Source organism: Stenella coeruleoalba (genome assembly GCF_951394435.1).
Source record: "Stenella coeruleoalba genome assembly, chromosome: 12".
Lineage (NCBI taxonomy): Eukaryota > Metazoa > Chordata > Mammalia > Artiodactyla > Delphinidae > Stenella > Stenella coeruleoalba.
Genome location: NC_137158.1, coordinates 76,748,965 through 76,768,935, shown reverse-complemented (window position 1 = coordinate 76,768,935; position 19,971 = coordinate 76,748,965). Strand labels below are relative to the sequence as shown.

General features: G+C 39.4%; 1 protein-coding gene across 16 annotated transcripts in view; it reads left to right on the top strand.

Annotated features, from left to right (window-relative positions):
* SYNE1 (spectrin repeat containing nuclear envelope protein 1) overlaps window positions 1-19,971 on the top strand; it is a 465,530-nt gene that overhangs the window by 212,652 nt on the left and 232,907 nt on the right. For all 16 annotated transcript variants that reach the window (XM_079939340.1, XM_079939347.1, XM_079939346.1 and 13 more), the window contains 9 exons: window positions 119-274; window positions 3,770-4,061; window positions 4,873-5,045; window positions 7,310-7,619; window positions 8,809-8,973; window positions 13,247-13,603; window positions 17,644-17,780; window positions 18,007-18,184; window positions 19,054-19,236. In XM_079939340.1, the coding sequence (XP_079795466.1) occupies window positions 119-274; window positions 3,770-4,061; window positions 4,873-5,045; window positions 7,310-7,619; window positions 8,809-8,973; window positions 13,247-13,603; window positions 17,644-17,780; window positions 18,007-18,184; window positions 19,054-19,236 (1,951 nt within the window). The remainder of the gene's footprint in view (window positions 1-118; window positions 275-3,769; window positions 4,062-4,872; window positions 5,046-7,309; window positions 7,620-8,808; window positions 8,974-13,246; window positions 13,604-17,643; window positions 17,781-18,006; window positions 18,185-19,053; window positions 19,237-19,971) is intronic.

Here is a 19,971-nt window from a genome sequence, read left to right as displayed (position 1 = left end):
CTCTACTTGAAAATTCATGAGATCTTAATTGCCATAGACACTGTGACCTCAGATATTGGAATTTATTTACTATAATGAGGATATTAAAATTTCTCTAAGGTGTGTTTGTTTTCTTTAGCTTTGAAGATCAACACAGAAAACTGAATGTTTGGATCCATGAAATGGATGAAAGATTAAGTACAGAAGACTTAGGAGAGAGTAAGCAACATATTCCTGAGAAGAAAAACGAAGTCCATAAAATTGAAATGTTTCTGGGAGAACTGCTGGCTGCAAGGTAGGGTGCAGAAGTGGAATAGATTCTTTCCCTACTAACAAGTGTTTGTTTGTTTGGTTGGTTCGGTATTTGGGTTGGTTGTTGGCTCGTTAGTTGGTTAGTTGGTGGTGGTTATGTTTCTATCCCCCAATGTGTGGCATACAAATGATTGTGCAGTGTTTCTGTGGCAGTGTGGTGATCTGGAGAGAGCATCGGGTTGGAGGTAAGGAGCTGGTTTCCATCCCAGTGACATCTCCCTTTGCTCAACAAATTGGACAGGTCACTCATTTCCTATATTTCTTGATATTAGCTTTTAAGCATTGTGATAATAATAATGATAATAATAAAAATATATTTTCCTCTCGGGGGTTATTATAAGGATATAAGGTGATTATAAAGATACCCTTCATTTACAGAAATAAATGAGACCCCAATTTCCATATATTCTTCACACACATCAGCCTGCAGCACCATTTCCAATCCACCCCATCCTCGTAATATTCTTAGGAAAGCAAAAGGTGTATGGTCATGAAGTCTGGCTGTCCTAGAGGTTCGTTTTCTCCACTGCAATATTTGTCTCCTTATTGCTTGCCAACTGAGCAAATGTTTCTGACTCCTTCTCAGGCAGAGTTCTCTGGCCTATGCTTTGGACTCCACCACTTTCATGGCTTTGCTCCCTCAATTTACACTCCAGCCCTGGCATTTTCAGTTGCTTCATTGGAACTCTTGCATTGGAAGATAGAACACTTTCCACTAGGGGAGGGCAGCTTGAGCCAAAACTCTTTTAACTGTCTCACTGTCGTCTTGCAGAGCAGATACACTTTGAGCAGCAGAAGGCTGGTATCCAGCCTGCTTGATCAACCAAATCAGCAGCCATGATCAACTGAGTAAAATTTGCCTAATTCAGATCATACTCATTCCGTTTCCTCTGAATCCTCTTTTTGGTCAAGCATGCTAAGTATTCCTTGTCTTGAAAAAAACAAGCATACGAACAAGTATACAAACAGAACGCATACTGACAGCTGTTGTTGGTGTGATAGTTTGATGACTATTATAAAATTTCCCTGGAATGTTTTGGTGCCAACTCTGTGAGCCTTTACCATGGGGTAAACACTTTGTTGATTTTGTTACTGAACTCAGGTTAGGCTTCTCATCACTCAAGAATCCAATACTGAGAGACAAGTGTTGGGTGAAAGGAAAGATGGCTTTATTGAGGAAGCTGGCAATCCTGGGGAGAAGGTAAACTCATGTCCCAAAGAACCAACTCCCCATTGCCGATCAGAGGGCAGGAGCTTTTAAAGGAAAGCTTCAAGGGTGCGCAAACAGAGACTATGTGCAAAACAGTACAGTTAGCTTCTAGAATCATCTTGAAACTGATCATGCAGTAAGTAGTCTGGTCAGTGTCATACTGATTATTTTAAGCACAGTTAATTTTCAATTCCAGGGTCGGTTTGTTACAATTTCCTTGAGGCCAGTGTCTGGAATTGTGCAAAGCCACAGATTCAGTCCTGCTCAAGAGGGAGCAGCTTATGTCATGGCTACAACCTGGTCACCATGCAGTTAGCTTTTTTCCCTCTGGTGGAGGTTTTAGTATCTGCAAAACACCTCAGGAATGTGCATCAGACACTTAACGTATCTTCAGGGAGGAACTAAAGATTCTGTGACTCTACTGTCCTAATCGTTAACTGTTTGAGCCCGCTCCTTTGTGACTCAAGGAGGCCTGGGAGACTACAGCTTTCCTATGAACAAAGAGACAGGGGACCCAGAAGGGCTTTTTTACCTGGGAGGGCCCCACAAGGTCCTGCTCAGTTTCAATTTAATAAACCCCAACCCAATGGTGAGTATCTCAAGGCCAGAGACCATCAGGTCTTTATCATCTTTATCTAGTATAGTGCCAACAATAGAAAATATTTGCTGAATTAACAGAATAATAGCATTATTCTAACTCTATAACTTCCTGAAAATTACACTGCACTTTATTTACTTTTTAAATCTTGACTCTTGTTTAGGTACAGTATTACATGGCCAGACCTACTTCTCTCCTCCTTTCAAACATTTGAAATGACTTTACATATTCTTCCTGAGCTATTACTCTCTGATATTCCAAGACCAGATGCTAAGAGTCCTTAGGTGTATTTGCTCCCAGCTTCTTTAGCGCTGGGTGCTTCTCAGGGTGATCCTAATGTGCTCTGCTGGTCTCCCAGCTTCTCCAGCTGAGTCATCCGACTTCTTTCACTTGCTTGCCACTTGCTCCCCCCTAGTCCTTTGGATTTTTTTTGTCATAATATTTTCCAGTACTTTGCATAACTTGGGGGGATGTCCTGTATTTTTCAAAAGAACACCAAACTTGAGAATCATTGAATTTTTATCATCCATTAAGCAGTTCTCCTCATGGTAACAAGTGATATCTGTCATCTTGAATTATTATTTAACTCACATCTTTGCTTAAGCCACTTTCATGTCTCACCTTCATGTCTCAAGCAGATTGCAAGTAAAAGAGATGTATTTTAAAGAATATGGAATGTTGTATAAGTCTTATGTATCTCACAGAGGCCCATAGGATGCTCTCTACATACATAGTAGGAAAAAAAAAAAAAAGACAATGTAGGAGATGGGCTTCCTATTCTTTTTCTAGCATTCACAACAGTTTGCGTTATGTCATCTGTACTCTCCCTTCTGGTATCCCAGGCATTTCCTGATAGATGTGCTGATTGGAATTCAGACATCCATGAAACAAGATGAAGCCTACCCAGCCACACATGATAATGTTTTCCCTTGACCTAATTAACATAACCCCAAACTGAGATGAGAAAAGTTCCCAAGATACAACAAAGGAACCCATAAGTATTCATAAGATGGCCTTTTGAAAGAAACTTTTTTTTTGGCATTTTATCTCTGCCAGACATCATGCTGGGTCCTGGGATATGAGATGAATGTAACAGCCTTGGCTTCTAGAAGGTGAAAGCCTTGTGGATTGAGACAGACAGAGCGTATGAGGTGAGAGAGTAAGACAGGCAGAGGGCACCCAGAAGAGGAGTCATCATGATGCTTCCTGGGGATGTGATAACTGCACTGAGATTTGAAGGACCAATCAGAGAAGAAGCAGAAGAGTTTTAACGAAGCAGGAGTCTCCGTGTGTATACAGTAGATACATAGCGTTTGGGGAATTTCAGGGAGCTGTTTATGGTTAGAGCATTAGCTAGGAATGGAGAAAAGTTAGAGATCGGCTAGAAGAGGCAGGCCTGGGCCATTTCCTGAAGTGAATCCCTAACAATACAGTGGGCTGGCATCTAGGCATAGCACAGAGCGAATCAAAACCCCCATGTGAATTGACTACATTCAGAGAAACCACAGGGAACGAGGTAGCCAGCCCTCTGAGGGCCCCCAGCATCCTCACCGAAAGGCATGTCAGCTGTGAGCTCTTGTCTGGTCACTGCTCTAATGTCAACAATCAGTTATCACTCCCCTGTGCTCCAGAATGTCAGAATTAAATTTTTGTTTGTTTGTTTTCTTTAGAGAGTCTCTTGACAAGCTTTCCCAGAGAGGGCAGCTTCTCAGTGAAGAAGGCCATGGCGCTGGGAAAGAAGCCCGCCTGTGCTCCCAGCTCCTCGCTAACTACCAGAACTTACTCCGAAGGACCAAGGAGAAGCTCCGGAGCTGCCAGATGGCCTTGCAGGAGCACGAGGCCCTGGAGGAAGCGCTGCAGAGCATGTGGTCCTGCGTGAAAGATATGCAAGACAGACTGGCCTGTGCAGAGAGCACCGTGGGGGGCAGAGACGCCTTGGAGAGACAGCTGTCACAAGTGCAGGTGCGCGGGGCGCCGGCCCGACATGGCTGCCTTCGGAAGACTTTGAGTAGATTCGCAGATGGTTCAGTTGGGTCCTCGTTGTTCTGCGAGCCTCCACGTGAGGAGTATGTAGGCAGAATGGAGAAACTGGGCAAAAAGGATTTGGAGGGATCAGTTTTCTCTTTTGTAAAGGAATATTTTTGTTCAAATAGCTTTAAAATAATTTTTGCGGTTTTTTTAGTAAACATTTAGCAAACATTATGGAAAAGCTACTCTACTCTAAGCACTATGCAAGTTGATAGGAATATAGAAACAAAAATTAGTCCTTGCATTCTAGGAGTTCACAGTTAGTGGGAGACACCAACCTGTAACTTGTTACTTGCAGTGCAGCCTGTATGTAGGGGCCATGACTGAAGTACAAAAGAGGCTACCAACCCAGCCTGCAGTCAACGAAGGTGAGCTTGAAAAGCAGAAATGAGCCAGGCAGTGAAAACGGGACTGTTAAGTTTTTGACAGGTGTGTCTTCATTTTCAGAATGACTTCTTATTTCTCTGATGCAAAATTCAGTAAAGTTCCATTTCTAGGCTAGTGGCCCAGAGTTTTCCAAGAACTTAATCGGAGTTCATCTCTGACTCCCAGACTCCCAGACATCTAATATTTAAGTAAGGTGTTACAGTGCAGTAGGGCACAGAGTTTGACGTTGTTGTTGTTTTTTCATTTTAAGATGAGTAAGGTGTGCCCTACCTTGATTCTCATGGGAAACATGGCCGTTTTTCAAAACATCAGAAGGTTTTAGTAATCCTGCTGACAAGTGTTCATTCTTCCTTCATAGGATATTCTCCTGATGAAAGGTGAAGGGGAAGTTAAACTGAATATGGCCATTGGCAAAGGGGAACAGGCCTTGAGAAGTAGCAACAAGGAAGGTCAGAAGGTAATCGAGACTCAGCTACAGACGCTTAAAGATGTGTGGGCTGACATCATGAGCTCCTCCGTCCGTGCTCAGAGGTACAGAGCCTATTTTTAGTGTTTCTTTGCCTGACTCAAACCCAGTGGCTTAGTAAAATGATGGTGCACGCTGAGGGTATCCTGCAGGAGAGTTTCCAAGCATATTATTAGAGCTAGTTGTGTGCGTGTCTGTCTTTGCCTAGATGGTATTTTCTGTAACTGCAAAGGCCAGTTTTGTTTGTTTGTTTACTTACTTTGTGTGTGTGTGTGTGTGTGTAATATTTGCATCTCCCATAATACCTCTCGTGGAATTGTACCTCCTTTCAATTCATCAAAGCAAGGATATGTGGTCTTTAACAACTTTAATAACTTTTTGCTTTTTAAGGGAAATTAAGTCATTGGCAACTATTAGGCTTACATATAAATCTTTTTCTCAACCGAAGTAATATCACTGACACTGGGGATATGGAGATATGGGGAGAGTATCTGACCACCCCGGCGATGGGGTATCCTGGCATTTAGCGTGAGGCCAACCTCCTGCATTGCGTGGACACCCTCACACAAACATCCTCCAGCTCGCCCAAACCCCCTGCGCTAGACGCTGATGAGAAAGTAGAGAAGATACGGATTGTTACACCGGGTGTTGTTGTTGTTGTGTTATATTTGTGAGTGGAAGACTTTATCTTCCTCCCTCTTCTCCGAGTATCAACAAATAATCTGGCTGGCTCGTTGGACAAATGACTTTCGAAAGTCATACCAAAATACCAAAACCCATTCCAGGAGGCACATTCTAAAGGTTATATGTTTGATCACTGAAGAAGTGTGTGCTCAATACGATCTTAATAAACAGCTGAATAAAAGATTAAAGTTCATCACAAAACAAAACAACACCGCAGTGACTCACTGCGGTGTAAACAGTGAACCATGGTTACAACTAAAATTTGGGGAATGGTGCTTTGTTTTGTCTCCTTTAAACATGGAGTGTAGGTGGTGACTCCCAAAGTCAGCAGGACTTCAGTCTTCATCACAACTCATAATGGGCAGCAAAGAAAAAAATCAGATCCCATGATTCTGTTATTCTGTAGAGCAGACCGCTGGAGCATGAACTGAACTTCCCAATGCTTGGCAACAGGCCAGCTTCATAAAAGTGAATAGGAATACGGGTGAATATTTTCCTGATGCTAGAATAAAATGTTACACACAAGAAGCAGATTCAAATCCTTGATTTCCCCCTTTCAGCAAGAAATTACAGTTGGCAACTGCATTCTGAGCAGTCGCAGGGCTCAAATTATTGTGCTAAAATAATGAAACTGAACAAGGTAGGTTTTGCCCTCTAAGTGCTCAGAGGCTAGGGTAGGATACCTTCCACAAATAAAAATGAAAACCTGACTCAGATTGTGTTACTGAAATGCTATGAGACTGTGGAAGAAGGCAGGGCTTGGGGTAGCTTCTGGAGAAGTGAGATTGATTTGCACTTTCTAGAAAATTCTTTGAGGAAAGAATAGGGCTTTAGGGTATGTATGAGGAGGTTTCTCTTGATGTAAAAGGAACAATTTGAGCAAAAGGAACAATTTGGAAGTACATTCACCACAGATATAACTCCAGGATCATAGGATTATATGCAAGGGAGGGTGTGAGGGGTCACTGAAAGTGAGTTTTGAATAGTTTATAAAGCTGAATATTGGAGGAGTTTTAAAAATGCCAGTCTGGAGAGCCTTTTACTTGACTGTCTGGAGAGCTATTTACTTGACTCTTACTTACGTGACTTTAGTGACTAAATTTCTTACATTATTAATGCACTGAACCTTCATTCCTTCACACATTCAACACAGGAGCCCTAAACATTGTGTATTATATCCTTAAGTGAAAAATCAATCTAATTATATTATTTACCCAGAAAGAATACCTTACATTTTTCACTCCTGTCACTAAATAATCATCTGACTTTAATAAGATAAACTGAGTCCAAGAAAATAAAGAATTGATGTATATTAAATAAAATTTAACTGATGCCCCAGAGCTGATGTTTTCTCAATGTAACACATGTATGTGTCTGTTCATTTAGACAATTAGCATTTGCAAGACAAATGCCCAGATGCATATGTGACTACAGCATCTTCAAGTTTGACATAGATTTATTTTCATTTGAAGAAACGGTGTTGTGGGTCAGAGGAGTCATGTTTCTCCCTGCACTTAAAAGCAGTGTTTTCATCACTTCAATAGCATTCAGCAGAACAGCTTACATGGCTGCAATGCCCTCGTGATTGGTTTTTAGTAGAGATGTTAAGATAACTTATTTTTATAACATGTGACATTAATTCTAGCACTTTAGAGTCTGTGATTAGCCAATGGAATGACTATCTAGAGAGGAAAAACCAGTTGGAGCAGTGGATGGAATCAGTGGATCAAAAGGTAGAACATCCCTTGCAACCGCAGCCGGGTCTGAAAGAGAAGTTTTCCCTTCTGGACCACTTTCAGTCCGTCGTATCTGAGGCAGAAGATCACGCCGCAGTCCTGCAGCGACTCACCGCCAAGGCCAGGGAGCTCTACCAGAAGACTGAGGATGAGTCTTTCAAGGAAGCGGCTCAAGAGGAACTGAAAACCCAGTTTAATGATATAATGACCGTTTCCAAGGTTAGTGCTTTATAGTGAAGAAAAAAAACTTCAAGGTTCAGGTAAAGAATACACTATGGGTTGAATTACAGGAGAACTGGCTGCTCTGAAACTGTGTGTACCTTTAGTGAACAGGTATTACATAAAGGGTCATTTCTCACCAATGAACGCTCATGAATTTTTCTCTTTCTGCAATGTTGGGATTATTTTTTATTCTTTGGTTTTTCATCTTTTCTCCACTTAGAATGTTAATCAACCCACTTCTTTTCTTTGTAAGATTGCCTGAGACTCAATTGTCAGGGTTTAGAGTTCTTTTTCTTTTGCTGCCACTTACGTTTGTTGTATTAAAGCAAGTCTAGTTACCTCCCAGATTTCAATCATGTACCAAGTATTTATTTCTCATTTTAGTAAAAACTGCATTTTCCTGTTCTCTAAGAAATAGACTCCTTCATGTAATATCAAGGTTTTCTCTCAGTTCTATCTCTGAATTATTACTTTCTTCCATGAGTTTTCTTTTGTGTATTTGTGAGAATGTTAAAGAAAGTAAGGGAGAAGTTTTTTTTCCCCCCCTTCTTGGTTTTCCTTTGGGGAACTACCTTTGTATTATTAATACTACAATTTTTAACATATGTGGTAGTTTATCTTAATTTTTATTTTGGTAGTGATTAAGAGCTATGACTTTTGAGTCAAAAAGACCTACATTTGAAATCTGACTTTGACCCTCTTTTGGATATATGACTTTGGGCATGTTACTTAACCTCTGTAACCTCTGGAGGTCCCTTCCTATAATATAGTGTTAATAATAGTATCTACATCATATGGCTGTTGTGAGGATTAAATGAGCAAATGCATTTAAAGTGCTGAGCAGAATACTGTACACAAAGGCAACACAAATAATTGCCTGAATAACAAAAATAGTTATAATAATAATAATTAAGTGGATTATTAGTGAGGGATGTTAGTCAACATTCATTAAGCATAGATTTTTATTCTGAGCTAAACTAAAAAAATACCTAAAGGAAAATGGTTGCTTCTTCAATGTCTTTCAGTCTAATTAAAATTTGATCTTTTCATTTAAAGATATCAAACATAGAGAAAATTCAGGAATAAGAAGGAAATCTTCTCAGATGATTAAGAGACCTGTTACCTTGTCTGATTTCAGATTCTCAATAATTACTATTGTTAAAGTACTCTTTTCTTTGGCTACTAGGAGAAAATGAGGAAAGTAGAAGAGATTGTGAAAGATCATCTCATGTATTTAGACGCAGTCCAGGAATTCACTGATTGGCTGCATTCAGCAAAGGAAGACCTTCATCGGTGGTCGGATATGTCTGGAGACTCATCAGCCACCCAGAAAAAATTATCTAAAATTAAGGTCAGAAAATGGACAGGTTTTTATAACTTCATTCTTTCATCGGTTCTTGAGTATCACACACCTGTGATAAAGATTCTGTAGATAAGACTTTTTATTTAAAATGTTTTCTTCCTATTTTCCATTTGTTGGTATTTATTACCTTACCCTTAAGCAAGAGAAAAAAGGGAATTTAAAACACTTGACACTGGTGAGGAAAATAGAACATTGTCTGTAGATGCTTCTGTATGCAAATGTGCTGATTGCTATAGCATCAAAGCCGAAGAAATATGCCCCAGACTAGTGGGCTGACAAAACCAGATCCTATTTTCTTGCACAGTGGAAGAAAAGCTTATGCAGTAAGTGGGTTAAACACATTTGAATAATAACTGGGAAGTGCCATTCACTTGTTTTATTCTGCCTTCCTAGCCCATAGCACAACAACATAATGGAAGACAGTACTTTAAAGGGCATTAAAACTATCACCTAGTTACTGCTTATAAGAGCAACTTAAAAAACCGAAATTCATTGATCTGAGGGAGCTGGAACAAGTATATTTCTAGTTACTTGAATATTAAATGACAATAATTTCCCCTCTGTGGAAATAATAGATTTTAATCTGAAAACTAGGCAGTGATGAAATCCTCAGTTGTTTAGTTATAGATGAGGAAATGCTGGAATACGTAGTATAATTGTGATAGCTGGAAATCAGAACATAAAAATAATAGTTGATGATAACAATAATAACTATATTTTGAGGATTTACTTTTAAATGTTCGGAGGGTATTATCTTATTTAAATCTTACAGTGACCACATAGGTTTTAAATGAGATAATCACATAAAGCCACTTCTTAAATTCTTATTACCTGTATGATCCCCTAGAATACTTTCATATATTCCTCACTAATATTTTGACTTATCCACCCATTCCTCCATCTATCCATTTATTCACCCAGGGTTGTGCAATCCTCAAGGCACTTGCAGTGGAGGAGGGAATGATGATGCACAAAGTGATGTTTATAAAATAATACCTCAAATGTAACGATAGCTCATAAGACTTTTCAAGTTCAAGCTCTCGAATCAGACCCTGACGCTGCATCTTGTCTCTGCTGCTTTTCTAGCTGTGTCTTTGGGCAAGCCACTTGATGTCCTCAAGCCTCTTCCTTAGTTGGTAAAATAAGAATAGCAGTAGTACCTGCTTCACAGAGTAGTTCTGAGGACTAAATTAGATCGTGCGCATAAAGCATTTAGCAACATAGAACACGATAAGAAAAGTGGATTTCGTAAATGAGTGATTTAATTGGCTATGGAGTGACAATGTGAGAAAAGTCAAAGGTGAAGGTCAGGACTTTACCTAGAGTCAGCAGAGCTGTCTCCACCTGAGGAAAACAAGTTCATGCAGAGGAGACGGGTTACAGAGGAAGGATGAGGTGTTCAGTGTTAACAGGTGGATTTGAACTGCCAGCTGGTGATGTCCAGGAGGTAGTTGAATGTTCAAGTCTGAATTTTAGATTAGGAAGCTGGATTGAAGACACCAGTTGGAATGATCAGCACACAGTTCGTAGTTGAAGCCACCAGAGTGAACGAAACCAAGACCTACATATAAAGCCAACAGAATGATGTGCACAGGACCAAAATCCAGGTGTTATCAATATTTAAGGGGCCTCAGAGGAGAATTTGAAAGGGAGAGGGAGAAAAGAGAGGAGAAATAATAATGAGAGGGGAAAGGACAGTGTGGTACCACCAGGGCCCCTGGTGGAGGAGGTGGTCACCATCACAGAGACATCAAGAAGGGGCCATTAAGAGGAGGACTAATGACAGGACTTCCCTGATGGCCCAGTGGTTAAGACTCCGTGCTTCCGCTGCAGGGGGCATGGGTTCGATCCCTGGTTGGGGAACTAAGATCCCACATGCCACGCTGCCAAAAAAATTAAAAAGCAAAACATAAATAAAATTAAATTAAAATAAAAGAGGAGGACTAACGAATGCCTCTGAACTGGGCAGTTAGGCTGCTTGGCGATCACCGAGAGCCATTTCCACAGTCAGGTCAGGAGAGAAACTGGATGACATGGATTGGGGAGTGAAGAGTAGGGTGGAAGACCAGATAGCAAGGATGAACTCATGCTTTGAGATGTCGATATCAGAAAAGCAAGGAAATTCTTTTACAAAGGCTGCTTTCTGGGTTGCCAAATGCTCTTTTTCCGAAATGCTTTTATACAACACTTCAAAAAATATAGGAAATGTGGGAGAAGGAGCTGGCAGGAAGAAATTGGGGTTTGGGAAGGAGAATGTACAGCCTGACAGAGGTTGTCTATCAAAGTCCAGGTCAGGCCTGAGCGTAGGCTGCTGTGTGTGTGAGGAGGGACCTTGGAGAAAGTCAGGTAGCACCTCCTTTGTGCTTCAATGTCAACCCTCCTCACCCCCAGCAGTAACCAAGAACAGGCAACTTCAAAGCCAAACGTGTGTGTGTGTGAGGGTGTGTTATGTGCATATAATATGTTTTTACAGTTTAAATACAAGATGGGGAGATACATGAAAAAGTCATTTCAGAACACTTTTTTTTTTTGCGGTACGCGGGCCTCTCACTGTTGTGACCTCTCCTGTTGCGGAGCACAGGCTCTGCACGCACAGGCTCAGCAGCCATGGCTCACAGGCCCAGCCGCTCCGCGGCATGTGGGATTTTCCCGGACCGGGGCATGAACCCGCGTCCCCTGCATCGGCAGGCGGACTCTCAACCACTGCGCCACCAGGGAAGCCCTCAGAACACTTTTAAACGATAATATCCTTCTTCAAAATCTGGATGAGTGGAATTAGTGATTGCAAATATTGAAATATTCCAAGGTCATGCAAAGAACACGGGGATAATGCCTTAGAGAGTATTTTGGGAAACTGATTTTTGATAGTAGATACCCTCCGAACTCACAGAGGAAATTCGAAATCACTCACAGAGGAAAATTATAAGTATTTAAATCCAATAGTTATACCTAGCTCTTTTCAAAAAGTTATTTTCTTCATCAAATCACTACTTACCACATGCATTGATAAACAAAAAAGATTTTTAGCATCCTACTGCCGAGAAAAGGGTGACGAATGTGTATATAAATGCTAAATGTGCATAAGGATTTCATGAGATTGTACTTTGGACTGCTATATAAATACTTTCAAATGATCTATACTAAAATGTGGCTCTCGTATATACTTGTGAGAAGATATATTTATTTCAAGCTAATCTAATGAAATGTGAACTATATTATATAGATTAGCTAAGATATAGTTGTGTTTCACATAATTTGTTAAACAGGCTTCATACTTAATACCCCTCTTTTTCCTATACTTGTTAATTTGTAATTGATTTTCTTCTGGAAGTTTTTTTTCCCTAATAATCAGCTTTTCCTTCTATTTAATCCAGGAACAAAGTCATAATTTTGTATTAATACTAACAAAATCCTGGCTTTAGCAATAAATATGTAAATATATAAACATCCACATAGATTCCGTAAAAGAATCTATTCTCAGAAAGAAATGCCACTATTTAACCTAATCAACAATTCGTATTTTAATTTTATCTTGTTATCTTTTAGAGTATTTTGTGCTTTAAGCCTAAAAGTTACAGTTAAACTGTTAAATTTCTAGTGAGGTTTTTCAAAGTAAAAATAAGAGTAATAAATGAATGCTGTCTAAAGGTTACTTTGAACTTTTGAATAAGTATGTCTGTGAATTATTTATTTTAGTTACTATAACAGTGTTTACTTAACGTTCGGAAGTATTTGAAATCGAGTTGGGCTTATTCTTTTATTGTGATGGCTTAGCTTGATTCCTAGTGGAACGGAAGTGTGGTTTGAGCCACCGTCTCGGGGAAGAAAATGGAAATGGGGTAGAGACATGAGCAGAGCACAGTTCTTCTGCAGTCCTCGTTCACTTGTCTTGACGTCAACTTAGGGAAAAGTAGGATTCACACATTTACAGGAGCAATATTTAAATATTTACAGGCAAATATTTAAATCACTAACAAGATAGTTTCACATATTCAAACAATGCCTGATTTCAGGGTCCCTCTTTAGTCTGTTTCAGGATGTTGTGGCTTCCTCAACTCATTTGGCCACAAACCTTGGCACTCACAATGATAATTCTCTGCTATTATGACTTAGGAGAAGGGGGATGAATTGATTCCGGTTCCTTGCAGCACACTTGCTAAAACTCCCTAGCAGGACAGGGTCCCCCTCTGTACACATTTGGAAACTTGCAGCCCAAGTGACTCAGAGCCTTCTCGGTTGCCATGGTGATATTCCATTACAGGAGCTGTTGGATTCCAGAGAGATTGGTGTAAGCCGCCTAAGCAGAGTGGAGTCGCTGGCCCCTGCAGTGAAACAGAACACAAGTGCCAGTGGCTGTGAGCTCTTGGACACGGAGATGCAGGCCCTGCGTGCCGACTGGAAGCAGTGGGAAGACAGCGTTTTCCAAACTCAGACTAGCTTGGAGAACCTGGTTAGCCAAATGGCCCTTTCGGAGCAGGAGTTCTCAGGCCAAGTGGCTCAGCTGGAGGAGGCCCTGGGACAGTTCGGTGCCCTCCTGACAAGCTGGGCTCAGCAGTTAGCCCTCCTGGAAGGCAGGAACACAGATCAGGAGCTAGTGGAATGCTGGCAGAAGGGCCGGGTAAGTTGGCTTCCTGTTTTCTGCTTGTGGCTCTGCTCAAATTTTTGTTTGCCGCTCCTTGTTGCTAAAAAATCCTTGCTAACTAAGAACATGCAACGTTCACACTTGGAAAAATAAGTGTTTACCTAACTAAATTTGTAAAGCTGATCTGTTTCCTTTTCTCATAAATCAAACCGTTGTAAAAATACAGACATAAGGGAGAGGGAGTTTTTAGTCACCATAAGCAGCATTTACTGTAAGTGGAAATATTTTACTTTCATTCTTATGGTGTAAGAGTTTGTAATATTGTGTTCAGCCATTCAGTCTGAAAAAATGGCCTGTGGGCACAGGCATAAATAGACCGAGAGTCATAGCTGTTCTCCTGCCAGGGAATTATCTCTAACAATTAAATGATTGAATTTATGGCTTTGGAAGAAACGTTTGGTAATCTCCTAAAGCACAACTAATAGTTTTCCCCCTGGTTAGCTCTCCTGTGTGGATTTGACAGCTGTGCTTGAATTAACCCGTTAACAGAGCTCCTGGTCACACTCACCAGTTGCCTTGTGGACTTTTTTCTTTTTTAAACTAATAGCTGCTCTTTCAGAATGTGAGGAAGGGAAGCATAAAAGGAAGAGTGAAGAATGGGCAGAAGCTTGAAGTCTTCTTTCTTTTACTGTTAAATAGTATCACGGAAAGCCTTTCGATATCTGCCGTTTTATAGTGCTCTGAATCGTGGATGTCCTTAAAAGGAAGTTTAGTATAAACGTCTCTGTTTCTATTTATGTTATGATCTTTTCAAAATAGCTTCAGCCAGTATTGTAGTAAGTCATGTAGTATTTCCAGCATTGTCTTGTTTTAAATCAAATATTTGAAATATAGCACACCACAAAATAAAACTTTATAATCATCTCTTTATACTATTTTATTTATAATGTTTCTAGGGTTTTTGTTTGTTTCTTTGTTTTTTCCTGATGCCTTTCCTATCCTTTAGGCTTAAGCCTTAGAATAAAGCACAGAAAACACTTCTGTAAAACAGGGACAAGGAAGTTGGTAATTGTCCCATGTGATCAGTATTATTCACTCCGATATCACAAAAATCATTTATAATGTTTTTAGTTCTTTTTTGCTTCCCTTCCTTTCTCTTCCACTAGTATGAATGAAATTTTTAGAAAAGAAAGATTTGGTTGTGTTTAGATTACATTACTATTCTACCAAGTTTTCATTGATACTATTAGTGAAAATAATAGGTGAATCCTATAAGAAATGCACAGGATAATGCAAAAGTGAATATGGACTTTTAATTGTACTAGTAATTCAAAGCTGACAGCCCTCTGCTTAAACCTACTTCCATATTTGGCTCCAAAGTTCATACTTTTGATGACAGTACTACATTGCCTCCCAATATTCAGATTTTCTTGTCTTTCTAATAATGCTATTTTGGAGATAACATTATGCTGTACATCTTAAACTTATACAGTGCTGTGTGTCAATTATATCTCAATAAAATGGGGAGAAAAAATAAATGAAAAATAAAAACGGAGATAATAAATGTTCTTACCACAAAAAAAGAAATGGTAATTATGTGATGAGATGGAAGTGTGAGCTAATGCTGTGGTGGCAACCATTTTGCAACATACACATGTATCATGTCAACACATTATACACCTTAAATTTATCTACAACGTTGTATGTCAATTATATTTCAATAAAGCTAGGAAAACATTTTAATTAAAAAAAAAGAGAGATAATACTTCCATTACATATGAATACATAGGAAAAGTTTTACAAAATAATGGATTTGCCAGGGTTCTTTGGCATTGTTTTGCTGTAAGGCAGGGGTTGTCATTGTTGAAAATCATAATAATAGTCACAAACCTTCACAAGTGTTTACTTTCTCTTCTGCAATTAAGTGATGAGACTCAAGAAATCCTTTAAAAAACAAAAATGGACCATCATCTGTAAACTATATTAAATCATGTTGCAAAATATCTTGTTCACTCTGTTTGCAAAACTCATATTTTTTAATATCCACTAGGTTATTATTTCTAATTTAGAAATTAGAAATTTAGCAATTTTAGTAACCTGTATAACCTTAAGAAAAAAATGCATTCTAGGACTTAACTGAAACAGAAGTATATGAGGTGATATGTACAAAATGAAAGACTCTGCTATAAAGCTTTAATCTATGATGAAGTTTAGAAAAAATGTTTAGTCAAAAGCTTTGGTCAAAAGCTTTGCACTTTTCATATCATCTAATTTATAAATGACCGCTTTGAATCTCTGGTTCTTTTTACTTTTTGGTATATGGTAAATTTCTTTAGTAGTTATAATGTCCTTCCTTAAATAAATGGTTCAATGTGGTGTAAATTAGTAGTTAGTATTTTAGTGTTTGGAGAGAAACTTTCTAGTTATTATTTGTGAATTTTATAGATAAAAATATTTTAGACTCCTCTCCGGCCCAGCCACTAAGCTAAGTAACGAATTTTAAAACCAAGAACAGCATCCCTCCTCTCAGAATCACAGTGTAGGTGGAAAGGCCAACAAACTCAAGACCACTGGGGACTGTGGATTGCGATGAGTGCCAACAAGTTGCTGTGCATCCTCGAAATAAGCCCCTAAGAGGTGGGACAGAGGGCGGAGAATCCTTAGAGGAGCTGTGATTTGAGCTGAGCCTTGAGATGTGATTACATATTGACCAGATGGGTGAGGTGACCAGAGGGGAGCACGGCATCAAGATCCACAGTTACTGAGGAATTGAGAAAACACAGAAGAGACAACTAGAGAACAGGATTCACATTCAGAGAACACTGTGCCATTCTAGAGAGTAAATGGGGTCTGTGAGAGCTGAGAAGCAGAAGAAAAGAGATAACTGAACTGATTAAAACAGTTAAGACATAGAATAGACCAGCCCTCGTTTCTCTTGTATGGAATGAGAAGGGAAACGGGCAAGGCCAAGGTGATGCTTAGTTTTCTGATTCAGATCAGTGGGAGAACAGTGATGCCATTTTCTAGGATGAGGGATCCCGCACAGACCTACTTTGTTGAGAGGCACGGTTTTCCTGCAGATCTAGGCCAGGCCTTGATAAATATCTCTGAGAATAATAATAGTAACAGCAACAGCTATCTGGGTAGTTACTCAACTTCTTGCCTCTCCTCCTTAATTTTTTTTGTTTTTACCTTGGCGCTGCTATTATCCACATAGTCCCACTTAAATAACCTGCTGTCTTTACTAATTAGGCTCCTGGTGTGCCAGGAATTGTGCTAAGTATTTGACGCTGGTGATCTCATTGGCTTCTTGTGACAAGCTATAAGGAGAAAGCTCTGGTTGCAGAGCACCTTGTGTAGCTCAGTAGACCGTGGCCCTGATTTCAGAGGTGCACTTGTCAAATCCCAGCACTTTATTTTGGATTAAGTACTCACAATACTGTGATTATTCACGTCTCTCTCTCTCATTTGTTAAACTGTGAGCTCCACATGCCAGACATTGAGCAAATACTTGATGACTGTATGAATGAAACTAGGAAATGAATAAATTACTAGTTAAATGAGACCTCTGGAATGTAAGAAATTCTTAATATGAAAGTTAACCCTACAAACGACATAAAACCAGTTGCCTTATGTATTTTTTAATCCCAAATAAGTATTGCTTTTTTTTGAAATGATTTCTCTTCACCTTCACCTCACGCCAACAATATTCATACACATCTTCCAATGGCCTAGGCAGACTGGTATTTTTTGTTTTTTTTTTTTAAACAATTTAGGCTGTTTTTGCTTTTCTTTTTCTTGTCCCACTTTAAGTTACTTGACCACTTGATCGTTTGACTACCCGGTAACGTTGGATGCTCAAGTGGTTATCCATGCCTTGAACAGGATGCAGATTAACCGAGCGCTGTTATATGCCTTGGGGAGTCCTGAAAATAGGTCTCATTTCTTTACTGAATCTACTGTGTTGGGTTTTCCCTCACTAATAATTTATTATGTGATTTATGCATGTATAGTATGAGGATGTGGAAATTACCCAGATTAAATGCTTGTTCCTCTGTCTTGTTATTTCCTAATAGGAGATACTGGATACTCTACAAAAAGCAGAGCCTCAGACAGAAGATCTCAAGTCTCAGCTGAATGAACTTTGTCGTTTTTCCAGAGACCTGAGTACATACAGCAGAAAAGTTTCTGGCTTGATTAAAGAATATAATTGGTGAGCGTGAACCTTACTGATATTCAAAATATTTTCACACAAATAAGAAGCCAGAGGTTTGTTTATTTTAAGTTGTGAGTTCAGTAATAATATAAATTAATTAATCTGAAATACATTACGAAATGGTGTGAGGACATACTCAGGACTGTTGACTCTGTTGAACATTATTTTAATCTACTTTATCATTTCTTTTCCTCCCATTAAATGATTCAAATCATGGTTTTAGTCTTTGTTTGCAAGCATCCAAGGGCTGTCAGAATAAAGAACAGATTTTACAGCAGAGGTTTCGAAGAGCCTTCAAGGATTTCCAGCAGTGGTTGGTTCATGCAAAGATCACTACAGCTAAATGTTTTGATATACCTCAAAATATTAGTGAAGTTTCAGCAAGTCTTCAGAAAATACAGGTGAGAGTGTGATCAATTAATTCTAATAATGGTGATGGGAATTCCCTGGGCGTCCAGTGGTTAGGACTCCCCGCTTCCACTGGAGGGGGCACGGGTTCAGTCCCTGGTCAGGGAGCTAAGATCCCACACGCCTTGCAGCCAAAAAAAAAAAACTATCCAATAATGGTGCTTAAGTGGTTTAAAAAGGTGCCTCTAGGGCTTCCCTGGTGGCGCAGTGGTTGAGAGTCTGCCTGCCGATGCAGGGAACACAGGTTCGTGCCCCGGTCCGGGAAGATCCCACATGCCGCGGAGCGGCTGGGCCCGTGAGCCATGGCCGCTGAGCCTGCGCGTCCGGAGCCTGTGCTCCACAACGGGAGAGGCCGCAACAGTGAGAGGCCTGCGTACCGCAAAAAATAAAAAATAAAAAAATAAATAAAAATGTGACTCTAGATCTTTATAAGCATATTAAAGTTTGGCTTAAGAAACTCAAATTTCAGGTAAATCCCTGCTTGAAACAATTGATGTGTATGTGAAAAGAAACTAGTCCATTGATCTAAATGTACGCTATTTTTATATATTAGTAGGGATTTAGGAAATAATAAAAGCTCTCTGTGTGTGACAAGCATCGTGATTGAGCATTCTAGGCAGATTTTCTCAGTAATTTTCACAATAACCACATCAGTTACATAAGATTATTATTAGATATGATACATGCATAATACAATAATACATAAAGTATCATTGTACAAATAGGGTAAGAGAACCTTAGTCATTTAATATATACAACAAAAATTGTTTATTTCTTTTCTTTGGTTATATTGAGAAATAAGTAGTAAATTCAATGGATAAAGCATTTTATTATGCCTAATCTCTTACCTTTTTCTTTATAGGAATTTTTGTCGGAAAGTGAAAATGGACAGCACAAGCTAAACATGATGCTTTCTAAAGGAGAACTTTTGAGTACTCTATTGACCAAAGAGAAAGCTAGTGGCATCCAGGCTAAAATTGCAACTGCAAAAGAAGATTGGAAACACTTTCATTCAAATCTCCACCAGAAAGTATCTGCCCTAGAGGTATACTGTAGCCAACCACGTGGTCGTGTTCCGTGCTGTTTGTTGTAGTTGTTGCCATTGTAGTTACAATACAGCGTATTGTATTCCATACCTCCAAATACCCTTGTTCATGATTTTGGTCATCCCTCTCTGAATATTAATAGATAACTGAATGACTCTAAAAAACAGCTCAGCGTTGCAGTGTGAACCTCACTGAGGAATTTGATAGCTTCTTGCGTGGTGGGGGCAGTTATCACAGGCTTGCCCATGCACCATCCCACCAGGAACAACTGATCTTACTTTTAGGCAATATCACTTATTTTTTCATTTGAAATCCCTCAATTTAAGAAGTTGTCCTAAGAGAATTGAACAGAAATATCCACGTAAGGCAATGCTATGGCTGAGGTGGTGTAACTAATGCACGTATCAGGTAGTAGGTTTTTGGAGCTCAGTATGCAAAGAGACAATGGTTATTTTATTTTATGCAGAGACAACGTAAATTGAATTTATTATAATCATAACATAATTTCTGCCACAGTGCAATTATATTTTTCTTGTGATCGTCTGTTTTGTGTGCCAACTCTTCTCTTAGAGTAAAACTGTGAGGCACGGAGAGTATTCTTTTCCCTTTTAAAACAACACTTCCTAGCAGAATAGAGCCTTAATTTAATTATGGCCATAATTAATGCAGGCCATAATTGGATGTGCAGGGCCAGGGTGTCATGAGTGTCAACTATGAATGGGGGACTTTGAGGG